A 26,394-nucleotide genomic window follows, 5' to 3' on the forward strand; every position below is an offset into this window, starting at 1 on the left:
AGCAAAGGAGGGACCACATATTGATTTTATAGATGAGGAGACCGAGGCTCAAGAAAGGTCAAATAACTTGCCCAGGGTTACTCACCTTTAAGTGGCAGGGCTGCACTCGAACCCAAGTCTTCTGTCTTTACATCCAAGTCCAGGGTTTCTTCCATTAGTCCATGACAGGGTTTCTAACCTCTTGGGCTAGATAATATGGGGTGCTTTGCCATGGGGAGGCTGTCCTATAGCTTGATGTTTAGCAGCATCCCTGGCCTCTACCAACTAGATGCCAGTAGCACCTCATCCTGGTAGTGACAACCAAAAATGTCTCCTAATGTTACCAGTAATGCCCGATGGGCAGAGGAACCCATGGCTGAGAACCTACAGTCAACACATAAATAGGGAGAAACTTCATAATTCATGTTCTGCAAATTTTGTACTCTTTGGAGATGAATTCAGAATAAGTAGCTTATTTTGGGGGTCTAGGTCACCTGTGAAGTGAAGGTGCTAGACTAAATGTTGATCCCCACAAGCTCCTTAGAAAACTTTTCATTGTTCCTTAAAAACATTAACAATTACTCTACAATATTATCTGGCATCTAGTAGGTATTTCAATTTCCCTTACTTGTCCCAAGAATATCTTTCACAGCTTTTTTTTTTTTCCAGGCAGGGTCCAATCGAGACACCTAAATCACTTTCAGTAGCTGTGTCTCTTCAGTGTTTTTTAATGTAGAGGGGTCAACAAACCTAGCATGTGTGGTCTACCACCTGCTTTTGTAAATAGGCTTTTGCTGGAACTTGTCCTCTCATTTACATACATGGTAGCGGAGTTGAGTAGTTGCGACAGAGACTGTCTGACTCACAAAACCTAAAATATTTAATAGGTGGCCCTTTATAGAAAAAGTTTACTATCCTATGACTTAGAACTATCCTCTCGCCTTTATTTTCAACATAATACTGACTTTTTAAAGAGTCCAGGACAATTGTTTATAGAAAACCTCTTCTTTTTAGATTGGTCTGATTATATGCATTTACATATTAAATTTATTGAAATTTCACATAGTATGTGTGTGTGTGTATGTGTGTGTGTGTGTGTATAAAATGCTTGTGAAATTTCAGTGTTCCACAGGGCCACATTAAACAACTTTTTATGTGTCAAAACTATAAATGAAATCACTTGACCTTAGCCAAAATGCCAAGAAGCAATTAAGCCTATAAATGAAATCAAAAGGCAAACAACAAATTGGAAAATAATTGCAATTCCAGGATCTTGTCTCTTTTCGTCCTTTATTTTTCAGATAGGAGAAGAAAAAAATGTCATGTCTGACATATGGTAGACAGTTTTAGTTACAAATGCAGATAAAACCCTTACTGATCAAGTTTCTACGTCATTCAAATAGAGAAACTAGTAGGAAAACCAGGGGCCTCCTTCTTTGGAAAATCATAATATGTAATTTCAAATAAATGCCCCAGAGTGTACAGAAATTCAGATATCTACACAAGACTGTCCACGCTCTGAGTGCTGGGCCGTGTGCCTAGCAACATGCCGATATGCAGAAAGCACTAAATAAATGTCCATGGGATAAATGAAGGAATGAATAACATTTCTTTGCACAGCTGGGCAGGACAGGACAGGTTGCCATGGAAATATTCAGACTTACTGATTAGATTATTGTTATTTAGTATGACAAGCACCTGCATCATAGTAGAGGGTTGACCTGTTATTGTTCCGTCAGGAGCTCATGTATGTTCATTGAAATGTGATTCCGTTAGCTTGGAACATGATCTTAAGGACAGGAATACAGTACATTGGTGTAATGCATGTGTTTATATGGAAAGCCAGAAAGCGTCCAGCCTTTCCTACTAGGTATCTTAGGTCAGACTCTAATGAATAGTGCCTTCTACCCTTACTCTCTGGACATAGCACGTCTATCCTACTAATGATATTAAGACACTCTAAGCGAAACAAAAATCATAATGAAAGAAAGCACCGCGGACTGCTTTTTATCAGTTATATAACACGGCTGAGGTTGCGTGCAGTATAATTTCTCTTCACTTTTCTAAAATGTCACTTAACCCATTAAAAAATTAAAAAAAAAAAAAAATGGACCTCCCTAAACCACAATATATATTTTACATTAATCTTTAGGGGGAAAAGTTAATCATCATCTACTTAGCATAGCTCACACACATGGCACTGAAGAGTGAGCTGTTGGTCAGAAATTAGGCTGAAGAAAGAATTCCCGGTTGGTTCTTAAGCAGTGGGTCTTTTTCCTGGCTTCTGGGGAAGAACTTGACCTTTGCGTGCTCGAGGAAAACATTCAGGCCTTTGCCTTTGATCCCAGTGCTGTTTTCTATCGGTTTGTATTTCTTGTGTTTTCTGAAAGCAATGTGTTAGAAAGGTTTTTAAAAAAGACCTTCAGTTGGAATATACTACTTAGCACAAGCTTTTGCATGCCTACTGCCAAAGGTTTAATTTCATTTAACCTAATCTTTTAAGACACTGATGTCTTATGGAAATATATTTTCTCTTCTTCATGCAAGAAATTTGAGATTATGTGTTAAATATTAAACTGACACAATTTTGTAGTTACTGACATCTGGTAGCGTTTTTAGGATTAAAAACACACAAAACCACAGCAAAATCAACAGGCTAGTTTGGTATTCATCAGTCAATGGAAGATTTTTCCTCCCACACACAAAATGGTTAAAAGGCAAAAAGCGAAAGTGGCCCATTTGTACAGCACATTGCTACTCACTTTCAACAATATACTAGAGTGCTTTAAAGTCTTAGAACCAGCAACTTACTTGTACACTAAGAGGGCGATCACAGTGACAAATACAGCCAGGCAGCCAATGGAGACCAGGGCACCATTTGCCATTCTTAAAGGGGAGCCTGGGTCTTAAAACAGAAGAAAGACCGTATTAGTGACATCTTCCACCTAGAGGACATGCTGCTTGAAATGCAATTAAGTAAATGACGAAGGGAGCTCTCAGAAGATAATATGGCTCCCTCCGGGCTTTCAGTAATCTTTTCCATTAAATAATACATAGTCTTTGGGTCAGTGTATCTTCCATTTAGAGAATGAGTTAGCATGTCTGGAACACAGTGGTAAGGGCTCAGGAGAGAGATGTCATGTCCTGAAGACACCTGCTCAGACCTCAGCTGACCCAGCAGTGCCCACGTGATAGAGGGCTCCGTGGCCTTCCTGCCCACTCGTCCGGCCTCACCTCCCCCTACCTACCTTCCAGCTGTGCTAAAAATCCTGGCAGTTGCCCATCCTCCCCACGCTCTTTCAAATGTCCACGCCCTCTGCTGGGAATGTTCTTCCTCAGCCTATCTCAGTGTCCACCCTTTTAGGATGCCTTCCAGACATTCATGAGGCAGCGGTCACCCCTTCCTTTGTCAGTGCTCTGCCTGCCTTTCTTCCTCTGCCTCCATCACGTTGTGCTGCAGTCACTTCCTTACACGTATTTTTCTCCTACTAAGTTGTGAGAACCGTGAAACAAAAATTATGTCTTCTCTTTACTCCTGTAACCCTGCAAATCAACGAGTCTTGTCTCTGCCACCAAAGTATAACTAGACCTTATCTATTTTTCCTCCGCCTCCTCTGCCACCATGGGGTCCCAGCCACCAGCCCTCTCCCCGGAGACGACCTCTGAATTTTCTACCTGCTTCCGGTTTTACCTCTAATGATCCTTGCTGCACTCAGCAGTCAGCATGATTTTCTAAAAGCATTAATTCAGATCCTGCTTCAAACCCACCAGAGTTCCCCTTCCACACAGAATAGAGCCCTAACCCTACTGGTGGCCTACAAGGATCTAAAGGGGCTACTCCTAGTTAAAATTCAGGTCTCGGTTCAGAGGAGGCCCCTCAGCCAGCTGGTGCTGCTGGGTGGGCAGGACTTCCCCTGACCTCCCAGTCTAAAAAGCCCGTGTTTGTCCCCGCTCTCCCAGGCTAGTAGCTCTCCGTGCCCTAACCTTGTTTTATTTTCTTCACAGCGCCATCTTATTGCCTGTTTCTACCCGCAAAAGCAAGGGTCTTCTTCATCTTGCTCCCCACTCTATCTAGAGCTGGAGATCTTGTGTCTAGAGCTGGGAGGGGCATGGAGTAGATGCTCAGTAAATATTTGTTGAAAGAATTGCAGCTGTTTCACAGATGTTCAATGAATCAATGAATAAAACTCACTTCAGCTAAAAGTCTATGGATTTGCCTTTGAGCAACGGTCTAGCTCTGAAATTCTGACTTTGACACCTGAGTCATCAAGTTACAATCTCAGTGGATTGAAAGCTCTTCTGAACTTCTTTATCTGGATTTTTGAAAATGGCTTGGGTCACACCTGAGAAAACTTATAGAAACATTTAATTCAGGTGAGAGAACAGTGGTTTGCCAGTGCTGAGGAAGCTTCCTGGCTGAGGTATGACTCTAAAGGCAATTCTAAAACAGCTGTAGCCCTGGCCAGTTGGCTCAGCGGTAGAATGTCGGCCCAGTGTGTGTAAGTCCCGGGTTCAATTCCCGGCCAGGGCACACAGGAGAAGCGCCCATCTGCTTCTCCCCCCTCCCTCCTCTCCTTCCTCTCCCTCTCTTCCTCTCCTGCAGCCAAAGCTCCATTGGAGTAAAGATGGCTCTGGCACTGAGGATGGCTCCATGGCCTCCGTCTCAGGCATGAGAATAGCACCAGATGGGCAGAGCATTGCCCCCTGGTGGGCATGCCAGGTGGATCCCGGTCGGGTGCATGTGGGAGTCTGTCTCTCTCTGCCTCCCCGCTTCTCACTTTAGAAAAATACAAACAAACAAACAAACAAAAAACAGCTGTGGCCACAGCAGCTCCTGGAGGTGATAGTGCTGAGGCTGCAGCCACCTCTTTCTGCCCTGACCTCCCAGCTCTTCACTCCAGGCCAGTGCACCCCGCCCACCAGGAAGAATCCCTTCCTTTATATCAGGGGTCGGGAACCTTTTTGGCTGAGAGAGCCATGAATGCCACAGATTTTAAAATGTAATTTTGTGAGAGCCGTACAACGACCCGTGTACATTAGGTATTATCCAATAAAAATTTGGTGTTTTCCCAGAGGACAGCTGTGATTGGCTCCAGCCACCCGCAACCATGAACAAGAGCGGTAGGAAACGAATGGATTGTAATACATGAGAATGTTTTATATCTTTAACATTTTTTTTTTTTTTATTAAAGATTAGTCTTTGAGCCAGATGCAGCCATGAAAAGAGCTACATCTGGCTCGTGAGCCATAGGTTCCCGACCCCTGCTTTATATTCTCATGTTTTGGTTTTTTTTAATCTACACCTTGGATTCTACTAACAATAAGCCCTCATACAAAAATAATTATATATATATGGTTACTAATGTTTTTCTTTGAAAGAAGTTACAGCTGTCCCCTCTTTTTAAAAGAATATATTTATGGATTTTAGAGAAGAGAAAGAGAGGGGAGAGAGAAAAGGGGGGTGGGCAGCGAGCATCAGCTTATAGTAGTTGTCTCCTGTATGTGCCTTGCTCGGGCAAGCCCGGGGTTTTGAACTGGCGACCTCAGCCTTCCAGGTCAATGCTTTATCCACTGCGCCACCACAGGTCAGGCTAAAGCTGCTTTTTATATTAATGACTAAAGATGTGTAAGTACATTTTACCTTCTGAGATAGGCTCCAAGTCCAAAGGATTTATTTGTGAGTTAGTCTCTCGGTTGCATCTGAAAATACTCAAATTAAGGGGCAAACTAAGGGCTGTAATGTGTGTCCAGTTTAATCTCCCTTCCATCCCACCGTGTAGCCCTCTATCTAAGAGATAAAGCAGTAGCTTACAATAAAATTGGTATAAATGAAATTCAGTAAGGGGTACTGTAGAGACCTTATTTTGAGATTGAGGAATTCTGGAAGCCACCAGTAAATGAAAATTTCTGAACGAATTTTTTTTTTTTTTTTTTTTTTTTTGCTTACTTTGTAAACATTTTACCTCTCCAAGCATTAGGAGGGTAAAGGTTAGTTTTTCTGGCAAGCATCCGAGGAATGGGTACCTTGGTTTGCTACAATCTCCGTGTGATGCCTGGTGGCATTTGGGAAGGGAAAGAGAGGAAGCATGGCAAGTTAGAAAGGAGCAAGGAGTCTACCTGGTTTCTCATTTCTCTTCTCGGCTTCGTATCTTTGCCCATGTGGACCTAATGACAACATGACACCAGCCTCCCCTGTCATAGTTTCACTGGAGAACACTTATTTTATGATGTTGGTTCCCACTTCCCCCTTGAAATAGAAACCTACCCGAGCATGCAGTGATCATCTCCTGTTATTACTGCTCTGCGATCACAGCTGAGTCCTTTTCATCAAAAGGCTTTCCTCTGGCCACTGTTTCACTCCGTTTCTCTCTCTCTCTCCCTCTCTCTCTCTCTCTCTCTCTTTCTCTCTCATCCCTTCCCTTCTCTAAATAGATTTGCTATTGGACTTGAATGCCAGTCCCCGAATCTACATTAATTCTGATAATTTTTGCTAAAATAAAATTGAACATTGATAACAAAGCTCAGACAGTCTCTACTATTGAACACAACACCCTTTATCAGCAATGTGACATGCTCTACAACCATTAAACCAAACTCACGTCTGCCCGGGACAGAGAGGAGGGTGCTGGTGAGGGCCAGACTCGCGTCATCGCCCAGGGTGAGGTTCATGCAGTACGTCCCGGACTCGTTGAAGGCTCGTCTCACCGTCAGCAGGCACGCGTCGCCCACGTCCACGTCCACAGGGCTGCAGACAGTGTCCTGGGCGATCTGACAGGTGGGGTCGGAAATGATGGTACAGACCTCTGTGGGAATGCTGAGTGCGTGAAGGGCACCGAGAAGGGGAGAGAGGAAAGTAACAGCGTTAAAGGGAAAAGCATTACATTTCTATAAAATTGAGCTTCACCTTACTTTTTACTCAAAGCATATAACGTCAAATTGTCATGTACAATTTACCCTTCAACAAGCCTGGGGGTGAGCTACTGTTTCCTCTGTATCCTCCGCAAGGGGTGGCCCTGGGGGTGCAACAGGAAGGAGTTATGTCCCCCGAGGCAAGGGGCTGCTGGGTGTGAAGCCCACGTCGTTCCCTCCACCTCTGGCTCCCTAAACGCCCGCAGATGTCAGGCAAAGACAGTACTGAACGCCAGAGCCGGCCCTGCTGGGCTCCTGCGGAGAACTCTACAACCACAGCGGGACGGTCGAGGGTGGAGCGCTGTTTACTGGGCGCAAGGCTCTGCGTTTTCGACATCCGACGCGGTCTGTCTAGTCCACTGCGTCTTCGACATCCGACGCGGTCTCTGTCTAGTCCACTGCGTCTTCGACATCCGACGCGGTCTGTCTTGTCCACTGCGTCTTCGACATCCGACGCGGTCTCTGTCTAGTCCACTGCGTCTTCGACATCCGACGCGGTCTGTCTTGTCCACTGCGTCTTCGATATCCGACGCCGTGTTTGTCTAGTCTTCTCAATGATTTCATGAGGAAAGTAGTATTATCCAAGTGCAGCAGGGGAACAGCACTCAGGGAGGGAACATTATCGGCCCCAGGTCACACAGCAGTTAGAGGTAAAGCTGGGACTTTAACAAGGGACGTTTGACAACCATCTTGTATCCACTGGGCTACCGTGGCCTTGCATGACCGTCTTAGCCACTGTGTCACTTAACGCGCAGACTTCCTGGAGGGGGAGACCGAGCTCTGACACTGGGTCTGATGGGGGTGTGGGTGAGATGGGGGCACACCTTGGCCTCTGCAACAGCTTTGCGTCTCTAGCCGGTTACTCTCTAGTTTCTGTCAATCTCATCGCGCCCCTCTGCCCCAGCTGAGAACTCAGCTATCATTTTTATACTGGCCCATGCTCTTGGTTAATTTATACATTTGCACACCTATACATTCTAACTGCTTGATTTACATTTATATGAATCAGTTAATTCACTAAGTTAATTTATTGATATAGTACCTATATTAATTTATATATTCTTAGTCTATTGCTATAACCAAACCATAGAAAGCCAAATTATGTAACGCATTAGAAGGGCTTTGTAAATTATAAAGTGAGAGGATTATCAGGCATTGCTAGGGATTAACGCTAGGACACAGCTATCCTACATTGGCCTCTGCCGCTCTGGGGAGCCTCAGGGAGCTTGAGAGCAGGGTTCTGAGCCAGACCGTGGCCTGTGAACTGTGCCCTGCCCGCTACCACTGTCCAGGGGGGCAAGTCCTATAACCACCGCGGCCCCATCTGTAAAATGAGGGTTGTGTGAGGATGCAATGGGAGAACAGGTGCAAAATGTTAAGAACATAGTAAGCGTTTGATAATAATTCTTGTTCAACTTCATCAACAGTTAAAAGTAATGAGCGCTGCTCAAGTCTAGTGAAACAAATGCTGCTTGATAGTGCCTTGCAGGCCCCTCCCCTGCCCTGGCTTCCAGATGAACGAGGGAAGCAGATTAACTCCGAAGGGGGGACTGCAGTCAAGGCCTCTGCTGAGGCCTGGGGCCCTCACTCGACCTGTCGCTCTGATTGAGACGATGTACTCACGTCCCTTGGCAGGTCACGACGAAATCCATCAAGGAGTTGTCGGGCTGTGGCACGGGCATCAGAACTTCTGTCATCTCAATGATGTTAACTTCTAGAATTCCCTCTAACAAAACAACCCCCCGTAGAAAAATGCATCAAAATACAGTGGAAACCAACCCAAATCCAACTGCTCCTGAACAAATCAGAAGGTCAAACAACATGGGGACAGCCGCTCGCCACGCCAGATCCAGGACTCTGTGCGTCTGTTAGCATGCAGCAACCCCTACGGGCAGGTGGTTCAGGGTGTTAGAAGGCAGCACCCCCTACGGGCAGGTGGCTCAGGGTGTTAGAAGGCAGCACCCCCTACGGGCAGGTGGCTCAGGGTGTTAGAAGGCAGCACCCCCTACGGGCAGGTGGCTCAGGGTGTTAGAGGGCAGCGCCCCTTACGGGCAGGTGGCTCAGGGTGTTAGAGGGCAGCGCCCCCTACGGGCGGTGGCTCAGGGTGTTAGCGGGCAGCACCCCCTAGGGGCAGGTGGCTCAGGGTGTTAGAGGGCAGCACCCACTATGGGCAAGTGGTTCAGGAAAAGGTGCCCCTGGGGGCACCGCAGCCCCAGGGCCAGCCCTTGGCCAGCCTCTTGCAGAGAGGTGGCTCAGACCCAGGGGCACAGCATTTGTTTTGCCCCCATCCCCAGAACCAGGGTGCACACCCGGGCTTCAGACCCCACCTGCCTTTCCTGTGTGCTGTGCCTAAAATGCACAGCTGTGTTTGGTAGCCTCTTCATTCATGTTTCTTACATGCACGGCGTGTGCCTTTGTGAAATCAGCTAGGGGAAGAGGAAGCTGTGGGGACCGTTACTGGCTTTCTTTCCAGACTTGCTCATTAGATTTCTGGGAGGCCCAGGGTCGGAGAGCCAGGCCCCACGTAGGCTCATCAGTGTGGAGGTCTCATGGGGGGCTCACTTCCACTAAGACATGGGTAGGAAGGCTGGGACGGGCAGGTGGGAATCTAGAAACTAGTAGAATCTTTGCTTGTCTACGTGCGGTATCACCTTGGACAGAGAGTGGGTGTCACCTGCTCCCCACACCCCCTCCAGAGTCAATGAAGTGAGTGGGTGGCCCGGGATCGATTCTAACACCCTCCCCCTGCTAGTCTTACCAACAACTTTGATGATGGCTTTGAAGAAACCATATCTGTTAATATGGCAGTCTTCATCCAGAATCTCCCTCGACTCCAGGAGGCTGTCACCAGCAGGTGCTGGAGAGTTTGAATAATGGAGTTTAGATTAGTTGCTGAGAATGTAAAAGATGTATATGACAGAACCAAAAATCTAACACCTGTCTCTCTGCTCTTGAGAAAAAACATCAAGAATCCTATACTTTTAAACTGCTGTAGAGATTTGAACTAAATGTGTAATGATTCCTATCGACGTGAAAGTTATAAGGCATTGTCATTGGTAAATCATGTAACTAAACACAATCCTGTATCTTGTGTGAACACAGAAATCAAATGAAAGGTAGAAGCCATGTTTAAGTGTGTGATATGATAATCATGATGAAATAAAGCTGGCTATAATAGACAAAGTCATATTTTAATTTTGGAGGCAGAAGTTCTGGGCTCAAATTCTAGGTCCCTTGTTATTAGCTGTCGGAGACCACAGGCATATCATTTAGCCTCTCTTTGCCTCAATTTACTCGTCTGTAACATAAGAATAATACTTCCTGACCTAGCAGGGTTGAACTATAAAACCTAGATGAGATGAGGTATATAAAACCCGCTTCTTGTGTCTGCCACACGGGAAGTACTTCCTAGACCTCAGTTTCCTTATCCCACGTGTCCTTCTGTACATCTGTTTAGATAGGGTAGGCTATGACATAGATAAGCTATAGAAGGTTGGTGCATAACAGATTAAGAAATAAGCAATATTGAAAAAGGCAATCTCCCACCCCACCCTGTTGGATGTTTCTTAGTTCCAAACGCCCTCTCTTCTGGAGGACAAATACCCCATCCCACCCCCCCTTTGTCAAGTCATGGGCCTACTCCTCGCATCACCTTGGGACCCATAAGTATTACCATCGCTACTCTCCACTCTCCCAGCTGTCTTAAGGCACTTCGGGGTTGATTATGATTGATCTAACACCTTTAGATAAAGTCAGGCAGCTTCCCTTCACAATAAAACTTAACCTGTGCCTGACCAGGAGGTGGCGCAGTGGATAGAGCGTCGGACTGGGATGCGGAAGGACCCAGGTTCGAGACCCCGAGGTCACCAGCTTGAGTGCAGACTCATCTGGTTTGAGCAAAGCTCACCAGCTTGGACCCAAGGTTGCTGGCTCAAGCAAGGAGTTACTCAGTCTGCTGAAGGCCCACGGTCAAGGCACATATGAGAAAGCAATCAATGAACAACTAAGGTGTTGCAACGTGCAATGAAAAACTAATGATTGATGCTTCTCATCTCTCTCCATTCCTGTCTGTCTGTCCCTGTCTATCCCTCTCTCTGACTCACTCTCTGTCTCTGTAAAAAATAAAAATAAATAAATAAACAAATAAATAAACCTTAATAAAAAAAAAAACAAACAAACAAAAAAAAAACTTAACCTGTAATGTTACTACTTTATATCTTATGGTCTAACTTATGGAAAATAATAACAGAAATTTAATATTTCACTGACTTAAAATACATTTTTATACATATTACAGAAATAGATTCTAAGAAACACAAGGAGCTTACTAAAAATGTAATTCAAGATAGATTAACATTAAATAACATAACATTAAGCCTTTACCATTCAGGAATTTCTAGACAGTTTTAGCTATTACAGGCATCTGGAATTTATTTTTAATTTTACACTTGTAAAATTGAAATTAAATAAAAATTAAATTTGTAAGGAAGATCATCAATACTTGTAGATAAGGAAACTGATTCTCCTATAGAAATACCAGAACAAAGATATGTGTTTAGAGCTTTTTGTTTGTTTGTTTGTTTTTTAGAGATGGATAGATAGGGACAGACAGACAGGAACAGAGAGAGATGAGAAGCATCAATCATCAGTTTTTTGTTGCGCGTTGCAGCACCTTAGTTGTTCATTGATTGCTTTCTCACGTGCCTTGACCGCGGGCCTTCAGCAGACTGAGTAACCCCTTGCTCGAGCCAGCGACCTTGGTCCAAGCTGGTGAGCTTTGCTCAAACCAGTTGAGCCTGCGCTCAAGCTGGCGACCTCGGGGTCTCGAACTTGGGTCCTTCCTCATCCCAGTCTGACGCTCTACCCTGTGCCACTGCCTGGTCAGGCTAGAGTTGTTCAGTGCAGTTATATTTCTGATTGGAATTAGGATTTGCCTAATGATCCATCAATAAGAGAATGGCTGAGTATGAGTAAATAAATTATAGTTTATATATACTATGAAATACTATGTAGCCAGTGAGTTAGATTTACACATACTGATAATAAGAAGAGGCCTATGATGTTTATTAAGTTGAAAAGAGAAATTATAGAACATTATATTTGGATATATACTGATATATCATAAAATCATTTACATAAAAACCAAAACAATAAACCCTATGTGTATTTGTAACATATATTTGTAAGTGCATAGAAAATGATCTGGAAAGAAACACTCCCAACTGTTCACAGGATTTAACTCTTGGGAGGAGAGTGTAAATAAGAACATTCACTTTTAGTCTAGATTTCTATATTTGAATTTTTACTAAGGAACGAGCATTCCTTTTGTAATTTAAAATATTTCAAAAAATAATGAATCAAAATAAGTAATACATTATAGGGTCTCAATTTACATATGTTTGGTTTAATAAGATCCTGTTTTATTAATAACATTACTATGACAGTTTCTTATTTATAACCAACAGGTTTTTGGTAAAAACAATGACAAGTTTGGACATCATGATGGTGCATTCCCTCTGTGCTTGGTGATGGCGCCCTCTTGTGTCTGGCGAGAGGATGTCGGTCTATTATAATCCCCTGGATCCTGGGGTGCTAAGATATACTAATGGCATGTGTGGGGAAGGGCTCTTTGGGGAAGGGCAGAGCAATCAGATGGAAGCTAAGGCTTCCCAAAGTAGACTCTTAAGAACTTCTTGAATATCCTCGTACACCATTAGTAGAGGGTGAAATTTAATTCATTAAACCTTATATCCAGAAAAACTTTAATGTCTGGATTATTTCCAGCTTGCCAGCCAAGAAATATTCTCAAGGAACATCCTTTTTGGAGCCATTTGGAAAGTGCTTTCGAGTACGGCTGTGTCTTCATGAGACACTAGGTGGATGTGGGCAAAGCAGGGAGGAGAATGGAAGTGGGGAGGAAAGTGGGAGGGAGAGGAAAGGGGGATGGCCCAAATAGTTACAAGGGGTCAGTGTGTCTTCTCACAGCGACAAAAAATAGAGACAAACAGAATGTGGGTGAGCTAGAAGGGGAAGCGTCTGTACCCACAAGAAAGGCCAGTGAAAATTAGGACGGTCAAAGAGCTGTATACAAGTCACCTGAGTTTACTTGCCGAGTGACTTTAAATAGATGCCTTTTCTTCCATATTCTAACGGCTTGAAATAACAATAAACTGGCTTCAAAAATCAACAGATTTTTGCCAAGTCTGTACACAGTCCTTTTAACTAGGGATCTTATGCTCTAACTCACATGACATTTTTTGTTTTTTGGTTTTTGGCAGTTAATGACCCCCCCCCCCCCAAAGGTCGCCTGGAAAACACTTACATAAAGAAGGAGTGGGTTTCGGAGGCCGGGGTGAAGGCGAAGGCGAAGGACAAGGTCCGGGCACTGCAGCGTGCACAGTGAGGTTAAGGGGGAAGGTTCCGTTGAGCACATACGTGTGATTCAAAGTGCGATTGTTGGAAACAAACAGGCCAGTGTTATCCCCGAAGTTCCACTTATAGTCAATGGCAGACCCGTTCAGGAAGTGGCTGGGATCATGAATTGCGACATTGAACACAACAGGGATGTTCCTGAGGAAGGTTTCATCCGATGAGTTCCGATTGTTCTTCTGGGACATATTCACAAACACAGCAATCTGATCTAAAAGAGATATTTAAAAAAAAAAGAATGCATAATTGCTTGATTTTTAAGTGAGTGGTTTCAATAATGCTTTTAAGTTAAAAATTAAAATTAGGCATAATTCAGCATCATTTTTCCTTTTCCTATGCTAGTTTTCTAGAGTTTTCCCAAGTTAGTCAGGAAACAGAGGAAATACGTCATTAAATAGAAATTTGAGAAGGAATTCAGATGAATTGTAATCTAACCCAGAATACTTGGTTCTGACTCTTTCTTAACCCACTGACATCATCAGAACTAAGTGCCTCATCCTCAGATACTTTATTTTTAAAATTTTTCCTTTAATTTGAGGGGGGAGGAGGAAGAGAGAGAGAAGCATCAGCTTGTTGCTCCACTTAGCTGCGTACTCATTAATTGCTTCTCATACATGCCCTGATGTAGGGATCAAACCCTAGACCTTGGCACACAGGGACGATGCTCTATCCACTGAGCAACCCGGTCAGAGCCTCACCCTCAGTTACTTTAGCATCCACACCACTCACCTGTTACCACGTACACAGCTTTTGCTTTTGCGATGGGAACATGTCTCCGCCGGTCTCTTCTATAGACAGTTACCTCCATGAGTTGAGGGCCAAGCGTCACATTGGCTGTGTTCATAGAAACATTCGCTGAACTCCGTCCCAATTTCTGGAAATACTGACCTGTGAAAGGTTAGAAACATTTAGGTATTGGTTGCATTAACTGATCATTTAGAGATTGCTCTAGGGAGGGAAAAACAGCACGGGAATGTGGTGTTGGCTGCTTCAGAAAGAAAGTGCTGCACATTTTTATGTAAAACCTTATAAAACATACAGCTAAAGAAACATGATTGTATGGTTAAAATGAACAGAGCTGTATGGAGGAATAATGCAGTCACTGGTTCACAAATAAATACTTTTTATAAATAAGTGATTCAGTGCTTGAAATATGGGTATTTGCCACAGAAAACTCCATGTCAGGTCAAAGACATCATGACATTTGGTGAGGTGACAGACAGGGCCATGAAAGCATTGAAAAAAGTCAGCTTCCAATCAACGGATTTGAATAGGTAGGCATACTATTTGACATATATTTCATACTTTGTTCAGGTGGCATGTGTCATTAATAGTTTGTTTTGATTTCTAAATAAGTTAACCAAAGAAAGAGAGGCTTTCTCTAATTGATGAAAAAAGACAAAATATTTAGAAACCGGGACGCTGCACTATGGGTAGCAATTTTCAAATACCAGGTGGCACCTAGTGACATTTTTAACTAAGGACTTAGCAGCTTTGCTAGTAATAACCTAAATTTGCTCCTCCTAAAAATAATCACTTCACCAGTAATAATGCAAAGTAGATGCCACTTGTGGTTAAAAAAGAAAAATAAAGGTAGGCTATGCCAAAGAAGAGCAGTGGTTAGAATATGTTATTTGCACACAATGGAGTATTATGCAGTCATTAAAATAATATATGTAAATAATTGTAATGATGTAGTCAGATGCTCATGATATTAAGAAAAAATGTGTATACATTTTAATCTTAACCAAGAAATAGTATTAAAGAAAACACTATCATGTTAACAATGATAACCTCTGGTGTTAATTATGGATGACTTATTTTTCATTTTTATTTTCCAAATTTCCTAAAAAGACCATTACTTTCTTTAATTCTTAAAAATGTATTGGACAATATAAAAAAATTAAAGAATAAATCAGCAAATGCCCATCTATGTGCCAGTCAAATAAATAAATATGAGTGTTTTTCAGATTACTGATTTAGACAAAAAAAAAAAATGAGTTGTTTTGTTTTTAAAAGAAAGCTGAATCAATTTTTAAAAAATTTTTATTTCTTTGGTGTCCTGGTGATTTTGCAAGACTAATCAATATTATTTTTTATCTCTCACCCTTTATCCCAGCTGAGGAATGTTAACAGATGAACTATTATTAAACTCTCTGTTACTAATTTTGATTATGGAATAAGAAAATATTTTAATTTTAAAGAAAGGCAAAGGAAAAATTCAGAGGGTTTGTAAATCCCACCAAGTGTGTGAAACACGTAGACGAAATTCCCCCTCCTCCGTCGGTGGTGGTGAGGGAACGGCCTCCGGTCAGGGAACACGTTATAGCTCTGGTCGGTGTCATTCCCCCAGTCATCCTCCTCAGTCCATGCTGTCCAGTTGTAAACGTATGGGTCAGGAGACGGACCTGGACCTAAACACAGAGAGAAAAAGCCATGATTGTCATCTGGACCAAAATGCTCAATGCTTATCATTGAATTAGACTCTTTTCTTTTCTTTTCTTTTCTTTTCTTTCCTTTTCTTTTCTTTTCTTTTCTTTTCTTTTCTTTTCTTTCGTGTGTGGGAGAGACAGAGAGAGAGACAGATAGGGACAGACAGACAGGAAGGGAGAGAGATGAGAAACATCAATTCTTCGTGTGGTTCCTTAGTTGTCCATTGATTGATTTCTCATATGTGCCTTGATGGGGGGGAGGGGGCTACAGCAGACCGAGTAACCCCTTGCTTGAGCCAGTGACCTTGGGCTCACACTGGTGAGCTTTGCTCAAACCAGATGAGCTCACGCTTAAGCTGGCGAACTCGGGGTCTTGAACCTGGGTCCTCCACATCCCAGTCCGCCGATCTATCCACTGCGCCACCGCCTGGTCAGGCTGAATTAGACACTTCTTAATGTTTTTATCATAACTAGTTTAAATGTAGTTGAACAACAACAGCCCTAATACTCAGAATTCACCCAAAGGAGCATTTATGACCTGTGCATTTTCTTCTGCATATATGTTCAATTTCATTAAGTTTTTATAAGAGAGCAATTATTCAGGAAAGTTTAATCTCGAGATACCAACTTATATTATTTTATCTTCATACTGGGTCTCTAAATCATGACTGTACATTCAAACAAAACTGAGGGTATCTTTTTATTTGGATACACTCTATATGTACTTTTTTCCCTAACTCATCTGACATCATTACTCCTACTCCTAACGACGTCAGCACACGTGTCCTAAGAATAAGGGTATTCTCTTACATAAACACAATGTCATTCCTACCCCTACCACAGTAATTGAGGGTCACATACTCTATTTGAATATTTTGTTCCAGAAGAAAAGAAGAAAGAAAGAAGGAAGAGAGGGAGGAAGAGAGGAAGAAAGAGAAAGAGGAAGGGAGGCGGGGGGGGGGAGGGAAAGAGGGAGAGAGAGAGAGGCAGAGCAAGCTAATATGGTAGAACATTTAAACTGCTAGGTGAAGGGTATTTCGGTGCTCAACCCTGCTTTCTATGTTGCTGTATCTATGACATTTTTCATTTTAAACAAGTCATGATCAATACTTTGTTCATTTAGAACAACTCCTTACCCTCTTGATATTTTAAGTCACTGACATTTATGGAGAAGCTTTTTATTTACCAGTCTATTACAGCCATTAGTATTTTTTATTCTTAAATTGATCCAAACAAGGCCAGTGGGCACCTCTTCAGGGTGGCTTGTGTGCCCTTGTGACATGTCCCCATTAGTCTCTGGCACTCCCACGCTCGAAGAGGTCCCAGGCTCACCTGGTACTTATTCTCCCCGCCACCTGGAATCAGTCATTTCTTCAAAGATCCCCAGGTCTTTTTAGTAGTGACAGATATTTTAATAGAATTTTGGTAAGTCACAAGAACTCTTCCATTGAAAAAAATGTTCACAGGGCTAGATTGTCATTTGAAACACTCATAAAAATCAGCTTTTTTTAAGGAAAAAAAGAGAAAAATGCTATCAAATATTAACTACAACACTTTTTAACTTTCAAATCCTTTATATACAGAATCAAATGTTTTCCTCATAAGAATATGATAAATTAATGAGAAATGAAAACATTGACAGTTTAATAGATGTTCTAAATAATAAAATCAGATCATAAGTGCACTTATTAGACTTGTCACTGAAGAATCACAGTAATTAGCTTGGAATTTTTGAGAATGTACAGTTCTAACAAGACAATTTCCCTTGATGTGTCTGTGTTCAGTTGCACTCTTTAATAAAGAGCTTATCTGCTTTCAGAGCAAAACCAATCCAATATATCAATATATACTGTATATATATATTTAGCATTTGTGCTAGCCACACAGCACTTGCTTAAGAAACGCTTGTGAGCAGAAATTACCCTGATCAGCAAACATCTGTCAAGTTGACTATTCTTTGAATGGCCAAAGCACTTCCAAGTAATAAAACCATAATCTGAGAATCAAGAAGGTGGTCTCTGTCCAATCACCTGGACACGAAGAGAAAACTGAGCATGCAGTGTAGCTTTTGAAGAGGGTTCCAAGCAGTAAAAAGCAATCAGTTTGCTAAGATGTCATTGGCTAATGTTGATGAAGGGGCTGGGTGGATTCACACACTCACCCTCCCTGACATCTAACTCGAGGAGAGAGTGACATGGTATGATAGCAGCGTTTTGCATTATTTGGAGAAGTACCTGCAAGGATCAAGGTTTCTGAAATGCGTCTCCAGTAGTTTGGAGAACTAGCGTGTTCCTGTAATGTGAATAACATTTCCTTACCATTTCTGCAGTTCTTCTCGTAGACTATGTTGCCGTTGGCATCTTCCTTTTGGCACTTGGGGAATACCAGGTTCACCACAAATGTTATATTTGAGCCCACCAGTGCTGGGGAATCACTTTTCAGAACCGCCTGCACTTCGCCTCCTAGGACAGAGAAAGGTGGAGTTCAATGAGCAAGCATCTCTTCCCTTTCACTGGTGAATGACATAGGCAGTAACAACTTGTAAGGACCAACTGAGGATCCTTATGCCTCTTTACAATAAATTTTATATTCTGACTTCCTAACTTTTGCTATCAGAGTACAATATTCTAGAAGATAAATAGAAAAGGCAGCTGAGCAATTAAAGAATTCTCTAAACACAAAAACAACATTCACTTAAAATAATTTTTAAAAATCCGCTCAATTGAACCGAAGTGACAAATATTAAAAGTTCATATCAGCCCTGGCCGGTTGGCTCAGCGGTAGAGCGTCGGCCTGGCATGCGGAGGACCTGGGTTTGATTCCCGGCCAGGGCACATAGGAGAAGCGCCCATTTGCTTCTCCACCCCCCACCCCCTCCTTCCTCTCTGTCTCTCTCTTCCCCTCCCACAGCCAAGGCTCCATTGGAGCAAAGATGGCCCGGGCGCTGGGGATGGCTCCTTGGCCTCTGCCCCAGGCGCTAGAGTGGCTCTGGTCGTGGCAGAGCGACGCCCCGGAGGGGCAGAGCATCGCCCCCTGGTGGGCAGAGCATCGCTCCTGGTGGGCGTGCCGGGTGGATCCCGGTCGGGCGCATGCGGGAGTCTGTCTGACTGTCTCTCCCCGTTTCCAGCTTCAGAAAAATACAAAAAAAAAAAAAAAGTTCATATCTTTGGCCCTGGCTGGGTAGATCAGTTGGTCAGAGCATCGTCCTGACATGCTGAGGTTGTGGGTTTGATCCCTTCTCAGGGCACATACAAGAATCACCCAGTCATGGCATGGATAAGTGGAACAACAAATAGATATTTCTCTTTCTCTCTGTGTCACTGTCTTTCCTTTTTCCTATCTAAAAATTAATAAATAAAAATTTTAAAAGTTCATATTTTTAAAACTTAAAACCAGTAACTGAAGAAGCCATTCGCTCACGTGAATGGAAAGACATTCACTGTCTGATTAACCACAGTCTGAGATGGTAAAAACTGCTCTGGAGTCCCAGGTCTTCTGAAGATGATCTTTCACACATTCCTTCACTAGGTTTAGGTTTTAGACTAAACCGGGTCACTCTCCAAAATCTTCCCAAAACTACAAACTGGTAAATTCCGAGGAGATTAAACTGCTTGTGTGGCTTAGAAAGAGATATGTTGAGATAAAGGAAAGCTTGCCAAACCCAGGTGCCTCCCACTTGGTAACTAGAGTGCTGTCCTTCACAGGAGAAACATGCACCGTGTGATCTTCAAGTCTCCGTCTGAGACTAACTTACACAGGAAATGACAGAGCGTTGGGCTGAATCCTAGGATTTACCTTTCCAGCAGTTTTTCCGCCTCGGGTCTCCTCTTTTCCACACCGGATAGAGATTTTCATCCCAGTCATTTTCATCCGAAGACCAGCCACTTAACTGGCTGTGCTTCCTAATATAGTCAGAAGTTCTTTCATCGCCCAGCACGTCCTGATATCCTATATCAGTATTTGAAAGACAAATTATTTAGTGTACTCTCTTTCCTGTTTAGCACTTAGCTAACAATGGTTAAAGCCACTTTTCATTTCATGAGGTTGGAAAGAACATACATAATATTTCCAATATGTCAAGCGAGCAAAGGTGTTATGTATTTATTTATAGATGTTAGAGAGAGAGGAAAGGTGGAAGAGACAGAAACATCAATCTGGTCCTGTATGTGCCCTGACCAGGAACTGAACCAGCAACTTTTGCATATCAGGACGATGATAACCAACCAAGCTATCTGGCCAGGGTGTTTTGTTTGTTTGTTTGTTTGGGTTTTTTTGTTTTTTTTTTTTGTATTTTTCCGAACCTGGAAACGGGGAGGCAGTCAGACAGACTCCGCATGCGCCTGACCGGGATCCACCCGGCATGCCCACCAAGGGGTGGTGCTCTGCCCATCTTGGGGCGTCGCTCTGCCACAATCAGAGCCATTCTAGCACCTGAGGCAGAGGCCACAGAGCCATCCTCAGCGCCTGGGCAAACTTTGCTCCAGTGGAGCCTTGGCTGCGGGAGGGGAAGAGAGAGACAGAGAGGAAGGAGAGGGGGAGGGGTGGAGAAGCAGATGGGCGCTTCTCCTGTGTGCCCTGGCCGGGAATCGAACCAGGACTCCTGTACACCAGGCCGACACTCGACCACTGAGCCAACTGGCCAGGGCCTGTTTGTTTTTTTTAATGCCCAGTGGAAATACCTTGACCACAAGTATGCATACATTATCTCTTCATGTACTTAAATGAATCAAAGAAATATTTGAAAGTCAGCATTTCTTAGCTACCTTTATTTTTCTAACACATCTCCTCTGAATATTTTCTTTAACACAATGTCTTTAGGAAAACACAGATGCCAATGATCTTCAGCCCAGTTTTTCATCTCTTCCCATTCTGAATCGTTCTCTTGCCAAAGGAATGCTAGGCTCAGGAATGCCTCTAGGGTTCCAAGAGGTGCATACTGGACAGCCCATTGTTGAACAATCTAATTTTTTTATGGCCTAACATATATGGCCATTTTGGTAAATGTTCCATATGCACTTGTACTCTACAGTTGTTGGGTAAAGTGTTTTTTAAATGTCATTTCTGTCAGGCTGGTTGGTAATGCTTTTTGAGACGTCTATGTTCCTATTGTCTTTCTGTTTACTTGCTTTTTCAGTTAGAGGAATGTTGAAATCTTCAACTATAATAATGGATTTGCCAATTTTCCAACTTCTTCTTTCAGTTCTGGCAAATTTTCCTTTTTGTAATTTGAACCTCTGGTTGTTAAATCTTCTTCATAAATTATTCCTTTTATTGTTAACAATTGACCTCTATTTCTGATAATACTTCTTGCTATGAGAATATCTTGTTATTAATGCTTAGTGTTTAACAAGCACAGTTTTTTTTCTATTTTTTTTTTTTTTACTTTTAACACACAATCACATATATATATATATTTATTTTTATATTTGAAGTGGGCTTCTTCTAGACAGCAGATTGTTGGTTTTTAAAAATCTACTCTACCTTTTCCCTAGTGTGTTTAGGTAATTCTCCTCAGACTAGATTTTGGAGGTGGTAGGGCAATGATGTGATGCTTGCAGCTGTGACAGCCCTATTGAACCTTGAGGGCACAGTCCTGAGGAAGCAAGCCAACACATCAAGGACTTCAGAGTGGAAGGACGGAAAGAGTTCTTGGTCCTGTTGCTGAGCTCTTGTTACTTTGTTACTTCTGGACTTATTGGGATACTAAGTGTCTTACTCAACATATTTGACTATTCTGTTCCTCACAGTCCATTGTCTATAGTCCTCAGCCAGCCCCCAATCATACACTGTCATAAACAGTTCTCTCATCAGTGCATGTGGTCATATGTCTTGGCATAGCCATGAACTCTTAAAGCCAAAAACATTACCATCTTTTCAATCCTGGAAGGGGTCTTCCATGAGGTGTGGTATTTGGTAGGTAGTCAGAGAAGCCATATTGAATGGATGCCACTAACCTCTGTCTTCTAGTCCTCTCTCCTGGAAGGAGGAGGGAGGCCAATGGACTAGAAAAGAACACTGACTGGGAGTCACAGAGTCGAGGGTCTCATCTTTGTTCTGCTACTAAACAGTCTGGGTGACTTCAGGCTATGTGTCTTCTCTGGGCCTTCATTTCAGACAGAAACCAAATGTCCTGTGATTCCATGAGACTGTTCCTATTTTGGAAAATGATGCTACTAAATGAGAGCAGGAAATCTATGCTTATCAGTAAATGTTCATAACTGGAAATTCACTTGAACTAAGTCACAGAATGATAGAATGTTCAATCTGGAAAGACTCAAATGAGTTAGTTCAAATCCTTTCATTCTATAGATGAAAAATATTTAGGCCTAGAGAACTGATATGACTCACTCAGGATCATCTTTCATTAGGTAGAAATGAAGACTCACATCTTTTGATTCTAGGACCAGTTTTTTCCACTGTTCCTAAGAGTCTTTCTTTTCCTCAGCTCCTATCAGATTTCTCTTCTGATTTTAAATGTCAGCAGTCAAGGAAAAATATAAAATTGAAAGGAGAGTAACAAGGAATAGACATAGGTCCATGGAACAGAGTAGAGAACCCAGAAATAGACCCACACAAGTATTCCCTACCGATTTTGACAAAGATGCAAAATCAATCCAATGGAGGAAAGCTCGCCTTTTCAGCAAAATGGTGCCACAAATATGTAAAAATCCTAGGAGAGATCTTCCGGCTCCAGGCTAGGCAAGAATTCTAAGATTTGGCACCAAAACCATAATCCATAGAAGGGGGGAAAAATGACAAATTAGACCTCAGTAAAATGGAAAGTTTTGCTCTGTGAATACCATGTGAAGAGGATGAAAAGGCAAATTACAAACTGGGAGAAAATATTAGCAAACTGCATTTCTGATGAAGAACTAATATCTAAAATAGACAAAGACTTTTCGAAACTCAATGTTAAAAACAATCCAGTTAGAAGGCCTGAACAGACATTTCCATGGAGAGGATATACAGACAGCAAAGAAACACACGAAAAGGTGCTCCATGTCACTAACCAGTAAGGAAGTGCATGTTACAAGCACAAGGAGAAGCCACTACACACCTATCAGAAAGACTAAACTACAGTGACACATCAAAGGGAGGTGACAACGTGAAGACACTGGATCACTCATGCTCTGCTGGTGAGAACGTAATATGGTACAGCCACTCTGGGAAACAGTTTGGCATTTCTTGTAAAATTAAATGTGTAATTACCATGCAACCAGCAACTGACCTCCTGGGCATTTCTCCCGGAGAAATGAAAACTTATGCTTACATAAAAACTTGAACATGAATGTTCCTAGCTGCTTTATTCATAAGAGCTCAGACTGGAACAACTCAGATATCTTTCCCTGGGTGAAATGGTTAAAATGTGGTACATCTATGCTGTGGAGTCCTACTCGGTAATAACAAAGATACGTGCAACATCTTCAGTTAGGTGTGTTCAGTAACAAAAGCCAGTCCCCAAAGATTACACAGTGTAATGATGCCATTTACATAATAACGTTCTTCAAGTTACGAAATTATAAATACGAAAAAATGGATTGGTGGGTGCTGGGGGTGGGGTGGGGTGGGGCTCGAAAGGAATGTGTGTTTGGCCGTAAAAGGGTGTGAGGGACCCTTGTGGTGATGGAACTGTTCTGTATTTTGGCTGTATCGAGGTCGGTATCCTGGTTGTAATATTGCGTGATAGTTTTTAAGATGTTACCATTGGGAGAAACTGGGTAAAGGGTCTGGGGAGGGGTGTCTCTTTGTAGTCTTTCTTACAGCTCTATGTGAATCTACAATGACCTCAAAATTAAAAGTTGAATTAAAAACAGAATAAAACAAACCCAACAGTATGCAGACTAGAAGGAAACAAAAGGGGGGTGTAGGTATGGGGGGGACATGTGTGAAAGTAAATGGGGTCACCCCCAGCCCAGCTCCGGCTCTTCCCTCTGCACTGTGGCCTCCCTGCTCTGCCCGTGGTCAGCAGAGAAACAAGAAGCTGCCCGCTGCTTGTTAACAACTTTGTCAACACTTTCTTCTTCCTCGTCCTACCGGGGCTAGGACTGGACAGTGGCGAGGAATTCCTTAGTGTTTGATATACCGCTAAATCCTACCCATCTTTATTTCTTTCCAACCAGAATCTCTAGTTTAGGGCAAGGTGAAGGCAGGAACGTTGCCTAGTGGGCGGGGGCTCCTTTCAAAGGGACAGAGATTCAACCTGCAGCTAATCTGTTTTACTAAGCAGAGCAAAGGGGTGTTGGTGGGAAGGACGCTAGAACTGGGTGCAGCGGCCCCCACTGACCTGTGTGTTCTCTGTTCCTCTGTCTCCTCAGACAGCAGATAGAGGGAGTAAGGGGGTGTCACTCAGGTAAGACAATCGCTACGTGTGTCTCCCACTCCGAGCACCTGTTATTAGCTGATCTCTCAAGAACCCCACTGCCCAGTCTGGCAAAGAAGGAAGTGAAAGCTCAAAGCTAAGTCATTTGTGGCCCTGCCCGGTGGCTGGCAGGGAACCCTGGTCTGTCCAACCGCAGGAAGAACAGTGGCCCACATGAAAGCGGCCTTGTTCCTCTTAGCCGCTGCGTGGCCTGGGGCGAGTGACTGCCCTCTCTGTGGCCTGTTTCCTGCTTTGGGAAACGGGATCATCAGCCTCAGCCCTCCCAGGCTGTCCACAAGCCACGTGAGGCCAACACAGCCAGCAGGTCTCCAGCCCCCGGGCCTCCACTGCAGTCCTGGGGTCTGGGCCGTTGTCGGAAACGCTGGGATTTCCCCCCGCCCCAGTCCCCAGTCGCAGGTGATGCCAGGCCGGGTCTGCACCGCCCAAGCCTCCGGCCTCAGCTGCTTAGTGCAGAAACGGTCGTGCCTCTCACGCCCCCGCCCCCCAGATTTCGCCCCCGCCCCCAACGCGGGGCTCCCGTGACTCCTAGCGTGCCCTTCTCACACCCCACCCCTGCCTGGGCCTCTCCAGCCCGGGGGAAACTTGTGGACACGCTCCAACCTCCGAGGCTGTTAGCGGTTCCTTCCTCTCCCCCCAGCACTCCCGCCCTGGATCCCACTCTGCAGGGACAGCTTGACTATAGGACACTTCTCTCCCGCGTGAGAGGATTTGTGCATGTGCCCCTCCGACCGTGGGTACAACTTCTCCCTCGGGGCTGGGCTGAGCAGGTGAAAAGCAAGACCCTGGCTCTTGCTGTCTTCACTTGTTGAATAGGAGGAGGACCATCTGCTCCACAAGGTGTTGTGGGGCTTACCTGAATGAGGGAGGGGACACAAGGAGGGGACCAGGTAGATACTGGTCCCTTCTCAGCACCTCCCAGCCCCCAGGAAGCTGCCTGCAGAGTAGGATCCCTAGACCTTTCATCCACTGAAGGTCACTACTCTTTTGGAGCAAAGTGGAGTGGACCTTCTGGGTGATGTGTAATTTCTACCCTAACTCTGCTCGGGGTGGGGGGCTGCCATCACCACCCACCCCCTGGACGGGACAAGTGGGCTGGCTCGGAGCTTAATGGTTCAAAATTCTGGCTTTGCATTCACAAGAGCAGCTTTTCAAACGAGGGGGCTCTGACCCTACCTCCGAAGATTCCGGATTCACGGATCTGGGCATCAGCACTGAGAACAAGCCCCCAGCCTCCAGTGCGGAACTAGACTAGAGAACTGGGCTTCACCTCCTCTCTCAGGAACCTCACTACCGCAGCCGCGAGTTCATGCAGGTCTGGGAAGAAATCTCAGCAGGATTAGCAACAGCTTCTGGGCTGGAACTATGAAAGAGCTTGTCTCCAGATTTGGGCCCCCATTTTATCTGAGGTCTCTACCCTAATTGGATTGAAACCAGACAAAGTTGAGTGGGTAGCATTGCTTTGTTCTCAGGCAGAGAGTGTTCCCCTCACACCCCACCTTCCTACTGTCTGGCGAGGTAGTAAGTCGCAATTGTGAAGGGAAAAACATGCTCCGTAAGAGAGAGGCTGCACCGTTATTAGTTTCCAAGACCCTGAAGCAGAGAGTGGAGCTGGAGTCACTTTGGTGTAGTTTCAACATTGCCAACGGTCTCCAGAAGAAATGCGTGATCATGAAATCTGCCCGAGACGCTTCATGGAGCCCAGCTTCTGGCTCAGACAACATTACTTCAGACAAGCCACCACTTCAGCCAATAGCCAGAGAATGGGTTAAACACAGAAACAGAGAATTACTCACGGTTGGCGGCATCGAGTGGCAGTTCTGCAGCCAGAAGCAGAAATCCCAGGAAGCAGTAGAGACATCCCATGCTGAATGAATTCTCGCAGACCCAGCGATGAAAGTTTAACTTTTCACTACTCTGGCTCTCCGTACTGCTGAGAGAGACAGTGCTCTTCTGGCCTCTGCTGCGCCCCACTCCTTATTTTAATTAAATATGGGCCTCGGGGCCGATCATGTGATGGTATTAAGCAGCGTTGCCTGATCTGGTCTCTTTGGTTCAACCTCTTACAACTCGTGCTTCTGACTCACTCCTCTCAGCATCTATTTATTCATTTTTAAGATGCACACTGTTTTGATGTTGATGTTGTGATTTCACATGGCTAGTTAAAGAAATTTCTAGTTAACTTTCTTGCCTTTGGACCCAATTTTAATACCCTTCACCAGATAAAAATTTAATATCCGACCTCACTGATGATCAACTTGCGGCTGT

The 26,394-nt window shown here is 43.8% G+C and overlaps 1 protein-coding gene and 1 long non-coding RNA gene across 3 annotated transcripts in view; one reads left to right on the forward strand and one right to left on the reverse strand.

Moving 5' to 3' along the window:
- The window catches only part of LOC136384267 (uncharacterized), a 63,905-nt gene that overhangs the window by 6,428 nt on the left and 31,083 nt on the right, over window positions 1-26,394 (forward strand). The window lies entirely within an intron of this gene.
- Window positions 1,237-26,127, reverse strand: GPNMB (glycoprotein nmb). 2 transcript variants are annotated; one of them, XM_066354088.1, is made up of 11 exons: window positions 25,923-26,127; window positions 19,545-19,697; window positions 18,068-18,211; window positions 15,561-15,731; window positions 14,047-14,205; window positions 13,211-13,528; window positions 9,647-9,745; window positions 8,512-8,614; window positions 6,579-6,793; window positions 2,791-2,878; window positions 1,237-2,362 (listed from the first exon to the last, which is right to left on the reverse strand). In XM_066354088.1, the coding sequence occupies exons 1-11, from the start codon at window positions 25,990-25,992 to the stop codon at window positions 2,206-2,208; spliced, it is 1,677 nt and encodes a 558-aa protein (XP_066210185.1). In that variant the 5' UTR covers window positions 25,993-26,127; the 3' UTR covers window positions 1,237-2,205. The 2 variants fall into 2 exon arrangements, with proteins under 2 accessions (XP_066210185.1, XP_066210184.1); XM_066354087.1 differs by having other exon boundaries at window positions 2,791-2,884.

This window comes from Saccopteryx leptura, chromosome 12 (genome assembly GCF_036850995.1).
Source record: "Saccopteryx leptura isolate mSacLep1 chromosome 12, mSacLep1_pri_phased_curated, whole genome shotgun sequence".
In the NCBI taxonomy this organism is placed as follows: domain Eukaryota; kingdom Metazoa; phylum Chordata; class Mammalia; order Chiroptera; family Emballonuridae; genus Saccopteryx; species Saccopteryx leptura.